This window comes from Haliotis rubra, unplaced genomic scaffold (genome assembly GCF_003918875.1).
Source record: "Haliotis rubra isolate DU_JTF1 unplaced genomic scaffold, ASM391887v1 Scf758, whole genome shotgun sequence".
NCBI lineage: Eukaryota > Metazoa > Mollusca > Gastropoda > Lepetellida > Haliotidae > Haliotis > Haliotis rubra.
Genome location: NW_025767477.1, coordinates 375,822 through 394,434, shown reverse-complemented (window position 1 = coordinate 394,434; position 18,613 = coordinate 375,822). Strand labels below are relative to the sequence as shown.

Below are 18,613 nucleotides of genomic sequence, written 5' to 3'. Positions count from 1 at the left end.
GGATCAGCCACAGATAACCTGTGCCGGGCAAACACTGCAAGATTTCATGAAATGTAAACAAAGTTACATTACGATGAATTTATGACATATATATACAAATAATTTTTACAAATTTTTTACAAATAATACGTAGTAGTTATTGCCAAATCCATATACTGCATAATTTTGAAGAATAGGACCTAAATGAAAAGGATATAATGCCATATAAGGGCCTCCAGTGCTCGCCCAACCATCCGCTTTGGCGAAAAGGGAGAGAGTGACAAGTAAGGCTGGTCACATGACTGTTTGCTCGGAAAAGGGCAAAAGGGAGGTAACTCGTGGATGAGTGTATTTTAACGTCCGCTTCGTGAACTTCAAGGGACTGTAGTGTTCCACTACCATTCAAAAAGGAAAGGGAGATAAGCAAAAGATCATGAGTCAGGATAAGAAAAAAATAACATGCTTTACAAAGACGCCTCCTGACATCTCCAAGTTGACATACATACCAAAGTTGCTAAATGGAACTGACCACATTGAAGTAGTATGTCTTGTCCTTGTAGTCATTCTTCTCGGCAGCCAGCAGGTATGTGGCACACTCTACTATCAAGCGTTTCAGGTTAGCTAGGGACTCCACTATCCTACAACACAAAAAGTGTATCCTCACCTACTGAAGAGTGAGTGAGTGAGTGAGTGAGTCTTGTGTAGGGTAGTGTGGGTGTGTGTGGATGTGGGTGTGTGAGTGAGTTAAAATTTACCATTGCAGTGGTATTTTTCAGCTGCCAGACCAAGCTTACACACATATAAATGCATATCATAAATACACATCACATTGAAGACACAGAAATCTAAAATGGCCTGTGTATTTACTGTCCACAACTGTAACATGAACCAAGACCAACAGAAGCCTGACTATAACTGACCTGTTGCCATAGTCCACTACCACAAAGTCCTTGGCGGTGCCGGTGATGCCGTCGTGGTGCTGGAACAGCCCCAGTGCCCGCCGCGCCGTCACCAGGTGGCTCATCATCTCCACTGATGGAAAAGCTGATGACGTAAACTTCCTAGCATATGACTGGGCCATGGAAAATATGACTTCAGCTGACCTACAAGCAGCATAACAGCAGAGGTCAACAGCAGTGAAAACAGCAGCATTATTACATAAGTGGCATTCTAGAAGTTGGTCGTATAGAGATGACAAAACTTCATGGATGATCGTTTTCAAGCATGCATGCGGTATAAGAATCTAACCCGAAATGTCACCATTGTCAAAATAAAGAAGTTGATCATCCATGAAGTTTTGTCATCAGCATTATTACAGGTAATTATGTTTGAAAATCAGGTTCACCAAAGGAACACACATACGTGGGATAACCCACTATCAACTTGTTGGCCTCTTGCAAGTAATCACTCACCTCAGATGACCTTCCATTAGCCTGTCCAGGTGTTTGTAGAAGGGCCTGGAGGTGAAGTACCCACTCCAGTAGTGATCATCACGGTCAGCATACGTGAAGAAATCTCCACTGAGCGTAGGGATGCCCTTCGGCTGAGCTCCTGCATCTACCCCCATTGTCTTGTAGAGAGTGTTAAAGTAGTCTGACAATGTACCAAACTGCATCTGTCGGAACATGAGTGTGTGAAGTCAGACAATGTACCAAACTGCATCTGTCGGAACATGAGTGTGTGAAGTCAGACAATGTACCAAAATGCATCTGTCGGAACATGAGTCTGTGAAGTCAGACAATGTACCAAAATGCATCTGTCGGAACATGAGTGTGTGAAGTGAGACAATGTACCAAACTGCATCTGTCGGGAACAAGTGTGAACAGATGTACCAAACTGCATCTTGTCGGAACATGAGTGTGTGAGTGTGTGAAGTGAGACAACAATGCATACCGGAACATGCATGTGAAGTGAGACAATGTACCAAACTCTGTCGAACATGAGTGTGTGAAGTCAGACAATGTACCAAAACCAAACTGCATCTGTCGGAACATGAGTGTGTGAAGTGAGACAATGTACCAAACTGCATCTGTCGGAACATGAGTGTGTGAAGTGAGACAATGTACCAAACTGCATCTGTCGGAACATGAGTGTGTGAAGTGAGACAATGTACCAAACTGCATCTGTCGGAACATGAGTGTGTGAAGTCAGACAATGTACCAAACTGCATCTGTCGGAACATGAGTGTGTGAAGTGAGACAATGTACCAAACTGCATCTGTCGGAACATGAGTGTGTGAAGTCAGACAATGTACCAAACTGCATCTGTCGGAACATGAGTGTGTGAAGTGAGACAATGTACCAAACTGCATCTGTCGGAACATGAGTGTGTGAAGTGAGACAATGTACCAAACTGCATCTGTCGGAACATGAGTGTGTGAAGTGAGACAATGTACCAAACTGCACCTGTCGGAACATGAGTGTGTGAAGTGAGACAATGTACCAAACTGCATCTGTCGGAACATGAGTGTGTGAAGTGAGACAATGTACCAAACTGCATCTGTCGGAACATGAGTGTGTGAAGTCAGACAATGTACCAAACTGCATCTGTCGGAACATGAGTGTGTGAAGTCAGACAATGTAACCAAACTGCATCTGTCGGAACATGAGTGTGTGAAGTCAGACAATGTACCAAACTGCATCTGTCGGAACATGAGTGTGTGAAGTGAGACAATGTACCAAACTGCATCTGTCGGAACATGAGTGTGTGAAGTCAGACAATGAACCAAACTGCATCTGTCGGAACATGAGTGTGTGAAGTGTCGGAACAGACAATGTACCAAACTGCATCTGTCGGAACATGAGTGTGTGAAGTCAGACAATGAACCAAACTGCATCTGTCGGAACATGAGTGTGTGAAGTCAGACAATGAACCAAACTGCATCTGTCGGAACATGAGTGTGTGAAGTCAGACAATGTACCAAACTGCATCTGTCGGAACATGAGTGTGTGAAGTCAGACAATGTACCAAACTGCATCTGTCGGAACATGAGTGTGTGAAGTGAGACAATGAACCAAACTGCATCTGTCGGAACATGAGTGTGTGAAGTGAGACAATGAACCAAACTGCATCTGTCGGAACATGAGTGTGTGAAGTCAGACAATGTACCAAACTGCATCTGTCGGAACATGAGTGTGTGAAGTGAGACAATGTACCAAACTGCACCAAACTGCATCTGTCGGAACATGAGTGTGTGAAGTCAGACAATGAACCAAACTGCATCTGTCGGAACATGAGTGTGTGAAGTCAGACAATGTACCAAACTGCATCTGTCGGAACATGAGTGTGTGAAGTCAGACAATGTACCAAACTGCATCTGTCGGAACATGAGTGTGTGAAGTGAGACAATGAACCAAACTGCATCTGTCGGAACATGAGTGTGTGAAGTGAGACAATGTACCAAACTGCATCTGTCGGAACATGAGTGTGTGAAGTCAGACAATGTACCAAACTGCATCTGTCGGAACATGAGTGTGTGAAGTCAGACAATGTACCAAACTGCATCTGTCGGAACATGAGTGTGTGAAGTCAGACAATGTACCAAACTGCATCTGTCGGAACATGAGTGTGTGAAGTCAGACAATGTACCAAACTGCATCTGTCGGAACATGAGTGTGAAGTCAGACAATGTACCAAACTGCATCTGTCGGAACATGAGTGTGTGAAGTGAGACAATGTACCAAACTGCATCTGTCGGAACATGAGTGTGTGAAGTCAGACAATGTACCAAACTGCATCTGTCGGAACATGAGTGTGTGAAGTCAGACAATGTACCAAACTGCATCTGTCGGAACATGAGTGTGTGAAGTCAGACAATGTACCAAACTGCATCTGTCGGAACATGAGTGTGTGAAGTGAGACAATGTACCAAACTGCATCTGTCGGAACATGAGTGTGTGAAGTCAGACAATGTACCAAACTGCATCTGTCGGAACATGAGTGTGTGAAGTCAGACAATGTACCAAACTGCATCGGGAACATGAGGAGACAATGTACCAAACTGAGTGAGTGTGAAGTGAGACAATGAACCAAACTGCATCTGTCGGAACATGAGTGTGTGAAGTGAGACAATGTACCAAACTGCATCTGTCGGAACATGAGTGTGTGAAGTCAGACAATGAACCAAACTGCATCTGTCGGAACATGAGTGTGTGAAGTGAGACAATGAACCAAACTGCATCTGTCGGAACATGAGTGTGTGAAGTCAGACAATGAACCAAACTGCATCTGTCGGAACATGAGTGTGTGAAGTGAGACAATGTACCAAACTGCATCTGTCGGAACATGAGTGTGTGAAGTGAGACAATGTACCAAACTGCAACCAAACTGCATCTGTCGGAACATGAGTGTGTGAAGTGAGACAATGTACCAAACTGCATCTGTCGGAACATGAGTGTGAAGTGAGACAATGTACCAAACTGCATCTGTCGGAACATGAGTGTGTGAAGTGAGACAATGAACCAAACTGCATCTGTCGGAACATGAGTGTGTGAAGTCAGACAATGTACCAAACTGCATCTGTCGGAACATGAGTGTGTGAAGTGAGACAATGTACCAAACTGCATCTGTCGGAACATGAGTGTGTGAAGTCAGACAATGTACCAAACTGCATCTGTCGGAACATGAGTGTGTGAAGTGAGACAATGTACCAAACTGCATCTGTCGGAACATGAGTGTGTGAAGTCAGACAATGTACCAAACTGCATCTGTCGGAACATGAGTGTGTGAAGTCAGACAATGTACCAAACTGCATCTGTCGGAACATGAGTGTGTGAAGTCAGACAATGTACCAAACTGCATCTGTCGGAACATGAGTGTGTGAAGTCAGACAATGTACCAAACTGCATCTGTCGGAACATGAGTGTGTGAAGTGAGACAATGTACCAAACTGCATCTGTCGGAACATGAGTGTGTGAAGTCAGACAATGTACCAAACTGCATCTGTCGGAACATGAGTGTGTGAAGTGAGACAATGTACCAAACTGCATCTGTCGGAACATGAGTGTGTGAAGTCAGACAATGTACCAAACTGCATCTGTCGGAACATGAGTGTGTGAAGTGAGACAATGTACCAAACTGCATCTGTCGGAACATGAGTGTGTGAAGTGAGACAATGTACCAAACTGCATCTGTCGGAACATGAGTGTGTGAAGTGAGACAATGTACCAAACTGCATCTGTCGGAACATGAGTGTGTGAAGTGAGACAATGTACCAAACTGCATCTGTCGGAACATGAGTGTGTGAAGTGAGACAATGTACCAAACTGCATCTGTCGGAACATGAGTGTGTGAAGTGAGACAATGTACCAAACTGCATCTGTCGGAACATGAGTGTGTGAAGTGAGACAATGTACCAAACTGCATCTGTCGGAACATGAGTGTGTGAAGTGAGACAATGTACCAAACTGCACCTGTCGGAACATGAGTGTGTGAAGTGAGACAATGTACCAAACTGCATCTGTCGGAACATGAGTGTGTGAAGTGAGACAATGTACCAAACTGCATCTGTCGGAACATGAGTGTGTGAAGTGAGACAATGTACCAAACTGCATCTGTCGGAACATGAGTGTGTGAAGTGAGACAATGAACCAAACTGCATCTGTCGGAACATGAGTGTGTGAAGTGAGACAATGAACCAAACTGCATCTGTCGGAACATGAGTGTGTGAAGTGAGACAATGTACCAAACTGCATCTGTCGGAACATGAGTGTGTGAAGTGAGACAATGTACCAAACTGCATCTGTCGGAACATGAGTGTGTGTGAAGTCAGACAATGTACCAAACTGCATCTGTCGGAACATGAGTGTGAAGTGAGACAATGTACCAAACTGCATCTGTCAGACATGAGTGTGTGACAATGAACCAAACTGCATCTGTCGGAACATGAGTGTGTGAAGTGAGACAATGTACCAAACTGCATCTGTCGGAACATGAGTGTGTGAAGTCAGACAATGTACCAAACTGCATCTGTCGGAACATGAGTGTGTGAAAGTGAGACAATGTACCAAACTGCATCTGTCGGAACATGAGTGTGTGAAGTGAGACAATGTACCAAACTGCATCTGTCGGAACATGAGTGTGTGAAGTGAGACAATGTACCAAACTGCATCTGTCGGAACATGAGTGTGTGAAGTCAGACAATGTACCAAACTGCATCTGTCGGAACATGAGTGTGTGTGAAGTCAGACAATGTACCAAACTGCATCTGTCGGAACATGAGTGTGTGAAGTGAGACAATGTACCAAACTGCATCTGTCGGAACATGAGTGTGTGAAGTGAGACAATGTACCAAACTGCATCTGTCGGAACATGAGTGTGTGAAGTGAGACAATGTACCAAACTGCATCTGTCGGAACATGAGTGTGTGAAGTCAGACAATGAACCAAACTGCATCTGTCGGAACATGAGTGTGTGAAGTCAGACAATGTACCAAACTGCATCTGTCGGAACATGAGTGTGTGAAGTGAGACAATGTACCAAACTGCATCTGTCGGAACATGAGTGTGTGAAGTGAGACAATGTACCAAACTGCATCTGTCGGAACATGAGTGTGTGAAGTCAGACAATGTACCAAACTGCATCTGTCGGAACATGAGTGTGTGAAGTGAGACAATGTACCAAACTGCATCTGTCGGAACATGAGTGTGTGTGAAGTCAGACAATGTACCAAACTGCATCTGTCGGAACATGAGTGTGTGAAGTGAGACAATGTACCAAACTGCATCTGTCGGAACATGAGTGTGTGAAGTCAGACAATGTACCAAACTGCATCTGTCGGAACATGAGTGTGTGAAGTCAGACAATGTACCAAACTGCATCTGTCGGAACATGAGTGTGTGAAGTCAGACAATGTACCAAACTGCATCTGTCGGAACATGAGTGTGTGAAGTCAGACAATGTACCAAACTGCATCTGTCGGAACACAGACAATGTACCAAACTGCATCTGTCGGAACATGAGTGTGTGAAGTCAGACAATGTACCAAACTGCATCTGTCGGAACATGAGTGTGTGAAGTCAGACAATGTACCAAACTGCATCTGTCGGAACATGAGTGTGTGAAGTCAGACAATGTACCAAACTGCATCTGTCGGAACATGAGTGTGTGAAATGAGACAATGTATCGGGTAGTCTGGGCGGAAGATATCAATCTGATGTAAATCCCATACACATTCTATTCCCGATTTGACCACTGGTCAATCATTGATGATTGTTGGTTGTTAAATGCTGTTCTCAGCAATATACCACCTATGTGGTGGCGGTCTGTAAATAATTGAATCTGAACCAGACAATCCAGTGATCAACATCATGAGCATTGATCTACACAACTGAGATACAATGCCATATGCCATCCAAGTCAGCAGGCCTGACCACCCGATCCTGATAGTCGCCTCTTATGACAAGCATGGGTTGCTGAAGACCAATTCTAACCTGGTCAATCAAACAGCACGGTACATCAGTGAATACCTTAGTGTTGAGTTCTGAATGGGAGTTGACATAGTTGAATATTTTTTGGTAATTGGAGTACTGCTTGTCCCATTCATCGGCCTGGTCATAGCGGAAGTCATCTCCCAGGGGGATGAGCAGCACATTTGTGTTGTACAGCTGGGCCTTCTTCCGATACTGGTCCAACAAGGTCAAGGACCTGCAACACACACCACTTTCTGTACCGCAACCGGTATTCAAACCCATAATCAAACCATTCTGATGGCACACCAGTATACATAAATTGACTACCTATACATTGAAGCACCCTCTTGAATCTTCCTCTCTCTCTCACATTAAGCCCCTATATTGACAATATATACCACACTACAGCTTGTTCAGCTTGACCTGATCAAGTGAATACTAATGCCTTGCGTGACCGTGTCACAACTGGTTGGTTCTATTATTGCGAAGGGGTGCTCCTCTGTCAGTTGATTGTCAACATGTCCAAAGAGCCGATACAAGGTCGCCGTTTAACATTCTCTGCTCCCCTATTTAATGAGGTTAACTCGACCTGCTGTTTGTGCCATTTGACCTCCTGGGTCATGCATATGTAGAGTAGCTCAGGTCAAGCTGAACAAGCTGTACCACACTTAACATTGTACATCTCTCTGAGATCTTATATTTACATAGTGTATCTCAACCACAGTGAGCCCTATATCAACATTGTACATCTCTCTGAGATCTTATATTTACATTATGTATCTCTACCACAGTGAGCCCCTCTATCAACACTGTACATCTCTCTCAGATCTTATATTTACATTGTGTATCTCAACCACAGTGAGCCCCTGTATTAACATTGTACATCTCTCTGAGATCTTATATTTACATTGTGTATCTCAACCACAGTGAGCCCTAAATTAACATTGTACATCTCTCTGAGATCTTATATTTACATTGTGTATCTCAACCACAGTGAGCCCCTATATTAACATTGTACATCTCTCTCAGATCTTATATTTACATTGTGTATCTCAACCACAGTGAGCCCCTATATTAACATTGTACATCTCTCTCAGATCTTATATTTACATTGTGTATCTCTACCACAGTGAGCCCCTATATTAACATTGTACATCTCTCTGAGATCTTATATTTACATTGTGTATCTCTACCAGAGTGAGCCCCTATATTAACATTGTACATCTCTCTGAGATCTTTTATTTACATTGTGTATCTCTACCACAGTGAGCCCCTATATTAACATTGTACATCTCTCTGAGATCTTATATTTACATTGTGTATCTCAACCACACTGAGCTCCTATATTAACATTGTACATCTCTCTGAGATCTTATATTTACATTGTGTATCTCAACCACAGTGAGCCCCTATATCAACATTGTACATCTCTCTGAGATCTTTTATTTACATTGTGTATCTCAACCACAGTGAGCCCTACATTAACATTGTACATCTCTCTGAGATCTTTTATTTACATTGTGTATCTCAACCACAGTGAGCCCCTATATTAACATTGTACATCTCTCTGAGATCTTATATTTACATTGTGTATCTCAACCACACTGAGCTCCTATATTAACATTGTACATCTCTCTGAGATCTTATATTTACATTGTGTATCTCAACCACAGTGAGCCCCTATATCAACATTGTACATCTCTCTGAGATCTTTTATTTACATTGTGTATCTCAACCACAGTGAGCCCTACATTAACATTGTACATCTCTCTGAGATCTTATATTTACATTGTGTATCTCTACCAGAGTGAGCCCCTATATTAACATTGAACATCTCTCTGAGATCTTATATTTACATTGTGTATCTCAACCACAGTGAGCCCCTATATCAACATTGTACATCTCTCTGAGATCTTATATTTACATTGTGTATCTCAACCACAGTGAGCCCCTATATCAACATTGTACATCTCTCTGAGATCTTATATTTACATTGTGTATCTCAACCACAGTGAGCTCCTATATTAACATTGTACATCTCTCTGAGATCTTATATTTACATTGTGTATCTCAACCACAGTGAGCCCCTATATCAACATTGTACATCTCTCTGAGATCTTATATTTACATTGTGTATCTCAACCACAGTGAGCCCCTATATCAACATTGTACATCTCTCTGAGATCTTATATTTACATTGTGTATCTCAACCACACTGAGCTCCTATATTAACATTGTACATCTAGATCTTATATTTCTCAACCACACTGATCCTATATTAACATTTACATCTCTCTCAGATCTTATATTTACATTGTGTATCTCAACCACAGTGAGCCCCTATATCAACATTGTACATCTCTCTGAGATCTTATATTTACATTGTGTATCTCAACCACACTGAGCTCCTATATTAACATTGTACATCTCTCTGAGATCTTATATTTACATTGTGTATCTCAACCACAGTGAGCCCCTATATTAACATTGTACATCTCTCTGAGATCTTATATTTACACTGTGTATCTCTACCACAGTGAGCTCCTATATTAACATTGTACATCTCTCTGAGATCTTATATTTACATTGTGTATCTCAACCACAGTGAACTCCTATATTAACATTGTACATCTCTCTGAGATCTTATATTTACATTGTGTATCTCAACCACAGTGAGCCCCTATATTAACATTGTACATCTCTCTGAGATCTTATATTTACATTGTGCATCTCTACCACAGTGAGCCCCTGTACTGGCCATGCGTACCTCTCTGCCACATTGCCATCATTGACTGACACAGGGTTTAGCTTCCAGGGGCACTTGTACTTGGATCCAGGCAGTCGGCGGAAGTCGAACGTGCAGCAGATCTTTGGGTCAGGGCCACATGTGTGGGGGACGTCATAGGAGTAGAACGGCATCATATGACAGAACATATCAGTGCCTCCCTCGTCATCTGACAAAACATTCTACAGTCAGTTACAGAACATATCAGTGCCTCGATCATCATCTGACGAAACATTTACTGGATCCACAGTGACAATGCTGCCCACTTTACAGTGACACTGCTACCCAATTTACTGTGAAACTGCTCCCCACTTTACTGTGACACTGCTGTTCCCCACTTTACTGTGACACTGCTACCCACTTTACTGTGACACTGCTACCTACTTTACTGTGACACTGCTGTTCCCCACTTTACTGTGACACTGCTCCCCACTTTACTGTGACAGTGCTCCCCACTTTACTGTGACAGTGCTCCCCACTTACTGTGACACTGCTATCCACTTTACTGTGACACCGCTGTTCCCCACTTTACTGTGACACTGCTACCCACTTTACTGTGACACTGCTACCTACTTTACTGTGACACTGCTGTTCCCCACTTTACTGTGACAGTGCTGCCCACTTTACTGTGACAGTGCTCCCCACTTACTGTGACACTGCTATCCACTTTACTGTGACACTGCTACCCACTTTACTGTGACACTGCTACCTACTTTACTGTGACACTGCTGTTCCCCACTTTACTGTGACACTGCTCCCCACTTTACTGTGACAGTGCTCCCCACTTACTGTGACACTGCTATCCACTTTACTGTGACAGTGCTGTTCCCCACTTTACTGTGACACTGTTACCTACTTTACTGTGACACTGCTGACCACTTTACTGTGACACTGCTGTTCCCCACTTTACTGTGACACTGCTACCCACTTTACTGTGACACTGTTCCCCACTTTACTGTGACACTGCTCATCACTTTACTGTGACACTGCTGTTCCCCACTTTACTGTGACAGTGCTCCCCACTTTACTGTGACACTGCTGCCCACTTTACTTTGACACTGCTCCCAATTTTAATGTGGCACTGCTGTTCCCTACTTTACTGTGACACTGCTCCCCACTTTACTGTGACACTGCTGTTCCCCACTTTACTGTGACACTGCTACCTACTTTACTGTGACACTGCTGTTCCCCACTTTACTGTGACACTGCTACCTACTTTACTGTGACACTGCTCCCCACTTTACTGTGGCACTGCTGTTCCACTTTACTGTGACACTGCTTCCCACTTTACTGTGACACTGCTGTTCCCCACTTTACTGTGACACTGTTCTCCACTTTACTGCTGGGCTCTATTTAGTGCTTTGTTACTTGCACTGGTGCAACCCAATATTACAAAGTGCAACCTAGTTATTTGTCTTGAGTTGGTAAACTTCTGAAACAAAACCATCTAAATAATTCAATAGCATATTTCTGATATTACATATTGCAATAAAAACAGTGCAACTGCAATTTGACTGGTATAACTCGGATTTTATCTTAGGTTGCACCTGGTGCAAGTGGGTTAACATCTCTTAAATCGAGCCCTGTACTGTGACACTGCTCCCCACTTTACTGTGACACTGCTGTTCCCCACTTTACTGACACTGCTGTTCCCCACTTCACTCTGACACTGCTCCCCACTTTACTGTGACACTGCTGTTCCCCAATATACTGTGACACTGCTCCCCACTTTACAGTGAGACTGCTGTTCCCTTGCTGCCCATGCTACGTACCCCACTGCTGCCTCCACATGAACTCCATTGCCTTCTTCTGTGCCAAGTGTTTCTTGATGGAGTAGTGCACCCGCTGTATGAGCATGCTCTTCAGGCCTGTGCGCTTCAGTATGTAGGCCATGGTTGAGGAGTACCCAAACGGATCTATTGCCCAGCCTGACTGGGGCTTCACACCTGCAATACACACACTGTCACCACACATTTCAAAACTAACAATGGTGTCCAATGTTAAGGAGTCGTGTACAAGTGTAACACGATAACATAACACTGAAGCAGTGTGGTCATACCAACTGTGGTCACATAAATGTGGGATTCTACCATAATCACATAACTTATCAACATCAGCAGTAGACATATTCCTGCCATGCTGGCAGTCATTACATATTCAAGCATCCATAAACCTCCCACAATAAATACAACCATCCATTACCATGACATCGTCACTGGTGCAGACAAGCATGTGAAGTTAAGCTGCATCAGTGAAGTGTTTTTATTAGAAGCAGGTTATAACAGACCTAGTGTTCCAGCCAGCCACTGATGACCCTCAAGCAGTTGGTCTATCATGGCGAAATAGTGGGCGTTGGCTTCATCCGTCATCACCCACCCTCCCGTCACAATCTCCAGCTGACCATTGTCAATGAGGCTGAAATAAACATTCATACAATCAAAAACTAACAATTAATGGGAAAACAACAACATTTTTTGTCAGTATCTAAGCAGAAATGTGCATTACAGTCAAAACTAAAAGCATCACCACCCCAGCATTTCCTTAATGTCTGAAAACTTTCCCATCACAACATATGCTGACTTTAGAAAACAGCTAGCAGCAGAAGACACCAATAATTCTCTATATTATCTCTGATGCCCAAAGTTATTACAACCAGTTCTGTGAATGTAGCTTCCTAAACATGTTGTCAGCATGGTTACATACTCTCACGACCCATATTTTTCATAGTATCATAGCTTGCCATGATACAGAGCAAAGGAATTTTTCTGAACCTGAATTTAACTTTCTATCTATATAAATTGACTCTCAACGAAAAATTAAATGGCAAATCTAAATGCAAAAGGTATGAAAATCTGTAGAATAATCAGAGCAGCAAACATGGTGAACAAGAAGACAAAGTCATCAATATCCCCCGCAATGGCAAAATACTCTTCATGATTATGTCTACGAGTTATGATTATGTCAAATATTTAGGTGTGTATATAGAAAAGTGGTAGGAGAGTATTGAAAGGTTTTTAAAGTTCTGCTCCAGAAAGGAGCACTATCACCAATTTCAGTCTATGTCAAACTTGTTGCCATGGAAATGCCAAAAATATTTTATTCAGAAATCCAAAACTACCGAAAGGCACCAGTACACCACCAGATCTATCTATGTGCCAGGTTTGGTGAAGAAATAGTGAACGGTTTTAGAGTTCAGCTCCGGAAAAGTGTACTACCACCAATTTCAGGCTAAGTCGAACTTGTTGCCATGGAAACGCCAAAAATGTTTTATTCAAAATTCAAAAACTACCAAAAGGCACCAGTACACCACCAGACCAATCTATGTGTCAAGTTTGGTGAAGAAATATTGAATGGTTTTAGAGCTCTGCTCCGGAAAAGACAAATGTGCATGGACGGACGGACAGACGAACGCACGGACGGAGTCCATCTTAATACCCCCCGCAAAACGCGTTGCAGGGGATAAAAACTGACTCATTTTGTAGTGCTGATAACTGTGGTCGTATGATGGTAACCATTGCGGTCATTTTCAAGATTCTGGCCTACAATCCTCAAGAAATCACACAAGTATCAATAACCCCAGCATGTGAACAGTCTAAAAATGTTAATGCAGACTTGTGCTGATCTAAAATATAACCCAAATTGATTCTGACATGATGGTATTGCTTTTAAATCTTGATGGAGGTTTGTTCCAGTACATGAAGAATTTGTAATTTAGGTTCTCTCTGGCAAATTCTGCAACCCCTAATGTCCTAAACATGCTCTATGGGATTTAGATCAGGAATCCTATCGGAGCAAGGTAGAGATGCTTCCACCTCGTGATGTAAGAAATCACTAACTGCACCTGTACGATGTGGTCGAGCATTGGTATCCATGACGACTGGCTTTGTCCTCAGGATGGTCATTGAAAGTGTAATAAGTGAAGAATACAAATCCCTGTCAAGGCTGGGAGTGATGAACAGTTTGCCCATTCAGATTTTGTCTGATCATCACAAGGTCATGTTTATAGTGTAGGAAAACTGGGTTGAATTGTAGTGTAAGTAGGGGGCAGTGGGGTTTATAAAGGGATATTTAGGCAATACTTACCATTTATAGAATAACTGTGAAGCACACTGTTTCACTTGCCCTACGGGACAACTTTTTGTCAGGAGTTACTTTTCATCGTAGTGCTAGATACATTGGGTAGGCCACAAGGTTGGCGCTAAATATGTTGGATAGGCACTGATTGGTGGAGACGTCCGCCATCAGTAGATGAACTCTGACCCATGTCAAAGGTCGTTCTAGAGCGCTATATAAGTGACCTGGCTTTCTGGATTCAGTGTCTAGCTTTCGGTCATCCGAGCAACATCAGATAATATCTCCTAGTAGTATCGATGTCCTGAGGTTCTGTTACAGGATCCTTCCCTCCCAGGCGTTATAAAGGGATGTTAGGTTTCTTATAGTAGTGTTAGGCCACCCTTTTTAAACAACTTGGATTACGGAAATTTTCAACTGAAATGCAGAGTCACTTCACTTTTCTGGGGGGGTGCTTCGACTTGACATATCAAAATATATAGTAGGCGGTGGAAAAAAACAACAACACACTAATAAGCAAAATGTTTATAAAATCAACAAATGTACTTAATAAAAGTTGTCAAAACGTACATTATAAATTACTATTTCCATCTGTTTTTGGGCGATCATGTAATGTAAGTCAAGTGCTTTCAGGGCATCGGACTTCACGCTTAATATGTTTAATGCTAAAATATTTGCATGAAGCATCATTGTCACAGGTCATAACTTAGGACGATACGTCCTCTAAGTTCCATAATTTACATAAAGGTGGTGATTGTTTGCTTAAAACATTTAGAATAGCATGATTTTACCCAAAACATCTGTCAAAATCTTAAGTTTTCGTTTACGAGGACGGTATCCATTGCTGTAATATGTAACGGTAACATGCATGATTTTGACCAGTCATGATCCTTATAGCAGACTGTGACGAAAAAGCGTCATTAGAAGTAATATCTATCCTATAAAATCGCTTCTTACAACTGCGAAAATACTCCAGGCAATGTTGCAGTGTATCATTGATGTTCAGAACTTTCAAACGAATCATGCAGTGCTCCCTATAATTTTCCATGCTCCTTGAAATTCTATTTTGCTCCCAAGAAAAAAAAAGGATAGAAGCATGTATGCCTGCGTGTCATCAAGGTTAAACGTGTATCAAAATCAAAACCTGTCAGATTCCCATTGTATTTCGTACCTGCCATTTGCAGATGATGCTTAGAGGGCGCTGTAGACAGCGGCGCTCACGACACCTACGAGAAGGACTGCAAATACCATTTCAGTGAATATTTCCTAAACGGGGTTAAAATTGCAAACAAATATGACATTGTTTATTCCATTTTTTCTCCCAAGTAGTGTTTGCAGAAAAATAAGAAAAATATTTTTCCATTCGGTGGGAAGAAAATAGGCTATTTCCATTATTTTTTTCTCAATTTTCTGAAATTTAGGGTCGGCGGGTCCGTAATCCAAGTTAAAAAAAAGGGTGGCCTTAGGCCGGGTTGGGGAAATATTAGCAGTAGGAGACGGAGAAGCATTGAGGTTTTATTTTTTGGGTAATGTTTGGCTAAAAACAGGGTTGGCTTGGGTGGTTTTATAAGACAAGTTTAAGGGATTCATGTACCCAATGGATTGTTAAAGAGGTATATGAGAGGGAGAATTGTGGGTGGCATTTACAAGTTGTTGAGTTTTCGTTTGCATTTTTTCCACCCATTTCTTTGTAATAAACTATTCAATTTGTCTCTGCTATTTCCAAATAGGCTTTATGCCCGATTCACGAACTGGTCACTGAGTTTTGAGTAGAGAACACGTCAACCCGAACGCACACCTATAAAATAAAAGTACACAACGCAAAGTCCGAAGAAGGTTGATTCAACATCACGTACCTACATACTACTTAGCTTAACTCAGCTGTCACTGGGCAACTGAGTTTATTGAGAACCATGCCTATTACAATAGTAATTAACCCCACGCCAAACTGTACTAGCTCAATGATATTTTGTTGTGCATAAACAGTTTCTGAGGCGCCAAGCAAGAGATCAGTCATCAGTTATGAACAAAAGAATGTGACTTCAGTATGACCAATGGACGCTTCCTTCTCCATGACCTCAAATTCTAGGCACGTCAAGTTTGATACCAGGTTAGTCATGCTGCTTTGTGCTCTGAAGATAACAGTAGATAGGATGATAGGACGTCACTGTCTATACTCAGCCAGTTTTAGGTGATTTTTACTATTCTGTTGGACAAAACATGATGCGGAACCCACTCTGTTTCTCACACACCACTTGACATGAATGGAAAACTGTCTTTGTACAAAACAATATGTAAAGAAGGCTTGCATCAGTCTTATCTGTTCTTATTTCATTTCAGTACTAATTACTGCAAAATCGCAATACATATATTGACAAGTGAAAACAAAAATATGTCTTCACTCAGTTGTTGATGGAACCTGACAATCTTATGTCTTCACTCAGTTGTTGATGGAACCTGACAATCTTATGTCTTCACTCTGTTGTTGATGGAGCCTCAGCGTACTGAGGACTTGAGTGAGTGAGTGAGTGAGTGAGTGCTTTAACCACTAGGCTACCCCACCGCCCCTACTGAGGCCTTGACTCTATGACTGGTGAAAAGTGGGAACAGCAAAGTCTTGTCATGTGTGTACTTGAGAAGTGAGAATTTCAAATGCCGTTTCACAAGTGATAAAATATCACATTATTGAAAACTTCCAACATATAGTGATAACTGGTTTCGAACCTGCAACCATTTGCTCTCTAACATGGCGGTTTATCCACTAGGCTACGAAGGATCGCTTGAATGGGGAAGAGATGTCTGGGGAGGTCCCTCTACTTAACATAAAGGGCGACTAATAGAAACAGGTGGTCAGGCTCGCTGACTTGGTTAGCACAATAAGTCATCGTATCCCAATTGTGTAGATCGATGCTCATGTTGTAGAACACTTGATTGTCTGGTCCAGACTCGAATAATTACAGACCGCCGCCAAAAGATGGAATATTGCCGGGTGAAACGGAAAACTTAACTAGCTCACTCTGTGGTTGATATTCGACTTCCCACGTATAAACTAAAGAGTACCTCAGCTGCCTAAACTATGGCTCTTGCCGGCGTCATACGAGTTACTATGGCCGACGATTCCGTGGATGGCACCCGGTCACGTTCGGCCTGCGACTCCGACCGCACCATGCGGAAATAAACGATTGCCTGCCAAGCGGACTTACTAATAGTAGGGTCAAACGCAGCGGTTGAACCCCCGGGACTGACGGCAGGACCCCGTGCGGCTTGTGCCATGGGTATAAGCAACCTGAGCCGAGATATATCCCGTTATGCCATGCCATGCCACCGATCCGCCGGACTACCCGTGGCCACGGGAGACGGCAGCTGGTGGACAGCCGTGAAGCCCGTGTCTCCCGTAGCCGGTACGGTTGACTGGGACGATCCTATACGAGTGGGCCTCTTTTGAATAATCTTGGGTAATGCATTAAGTGAAGTCGCCTTGGAGAGGTTCAAATTGTAAGAATCCAACGCCGACTTAAGTGCCGATGAATGAGGAAGATATAGCTTTGGAACCCTTTCCGGCGGCAGACATCCTGACGATCCCAGCTCCACTGGTAACTCCCGTTCCGGCTCCTCAGGCTGTGGCGGGACCGTGCTAGGATAAAGTCCATGGATTAATACAACCTTTTCCCTAAGAGACCTTCCAGGAACAAAATCTTCTGCCGAAGTATCCATAGGCTGGACTGTCAATAATCCCTCCTTCATAACGAATTCTGGTTGAGAGAGAGAATAAATAGAAGTAGCTTCCGAATCCAAGAGGTCCGGTACAAGCGGTAAAATCGGTGGCTTATCAGTGTCAAAATTATCCATGGCTCCCGTGGAAAACCCGCTTGGCACGTGGCTACTGGACTGCTGGTCCTGGATACCGCTAACCCCCGTGGCAGCCGTGGCTCGTTGATTAAACCCAAGGTGGGAGACGCAAGCCGACGGCATGGAGTCAGTCCCGCTGGGATAAGACTGCAGCACATTCCCCGCGTGGGATAAGGTAGCAGGTTTTGAGTGACTGGGATCAAGCGTGACCGCCTTACTCCCAGGGACAAGGGACACGCGGCTTGTTTTGCCTGGGCGCAATTAAAGCCTGCCTGGGGTCAGCCAGGTTGACCCCGTCCCTGTCACATGAAGCCCCTGGCTTCTCCCCTGTGGGGAACGGCCTTCTGATCGGTCGTAAGGTGATACCGGCTTTCCCAGGTAGAGCACCCCCGAGTTTCACAGAAACTGACTCTTGCCCCCGGCTCTTGCCATCGTCAACCCAGTCAGTGCGATCACCGGTCGTCTTGCCGTACATAATGCCATCATGAAACAGTTTTTGTAATGCATTCATCTTGGTCTC

The 18,613-nt window shown here is 43.2% G+C and overlaps 1 protein-coding gene across 1 annotated transcript in view; it reads right to left on the bottom strand.

Moving 5' to 3' along the window:
* The window catches only part of LOC124260264 (alpha-mannosidase 2x-like), a 139,757-nt gene that overhangs the window by 48,872 nt on the left and 72,272 nt on the right, over positions 1-18,613 (bottom strand). Inside the window, exons 5-11 of the mRNA XM_046694517.1 lie at positions 12,461-12,588; positions 11,946-12,119; positions 10,156-10,342; positions 7,446-7,623; positions 1,392-1,594; positions 900-1,082; positions 509-617 (exon numbers count right to left, since the gene is read on the bottom strand). Coding sequence (XP_046550473.1) covers positions 509-617; positions 900-1,082; positions 1,392-1,594; positions 7,446-7,623; positions 10,156-10,342; positions 11,946-12,119; positions 12,461-12,588 — 1,162 coding nt within the window. The remainder of the gene's footprint in view (positions 1-508; positions 618-899; positions 1,083-1,391; positions 1,595-7,445; positions 7,624-10,155; positions 10,343-11,945; positions 12,120-12,460; positions 12,589-18,613) is intronic.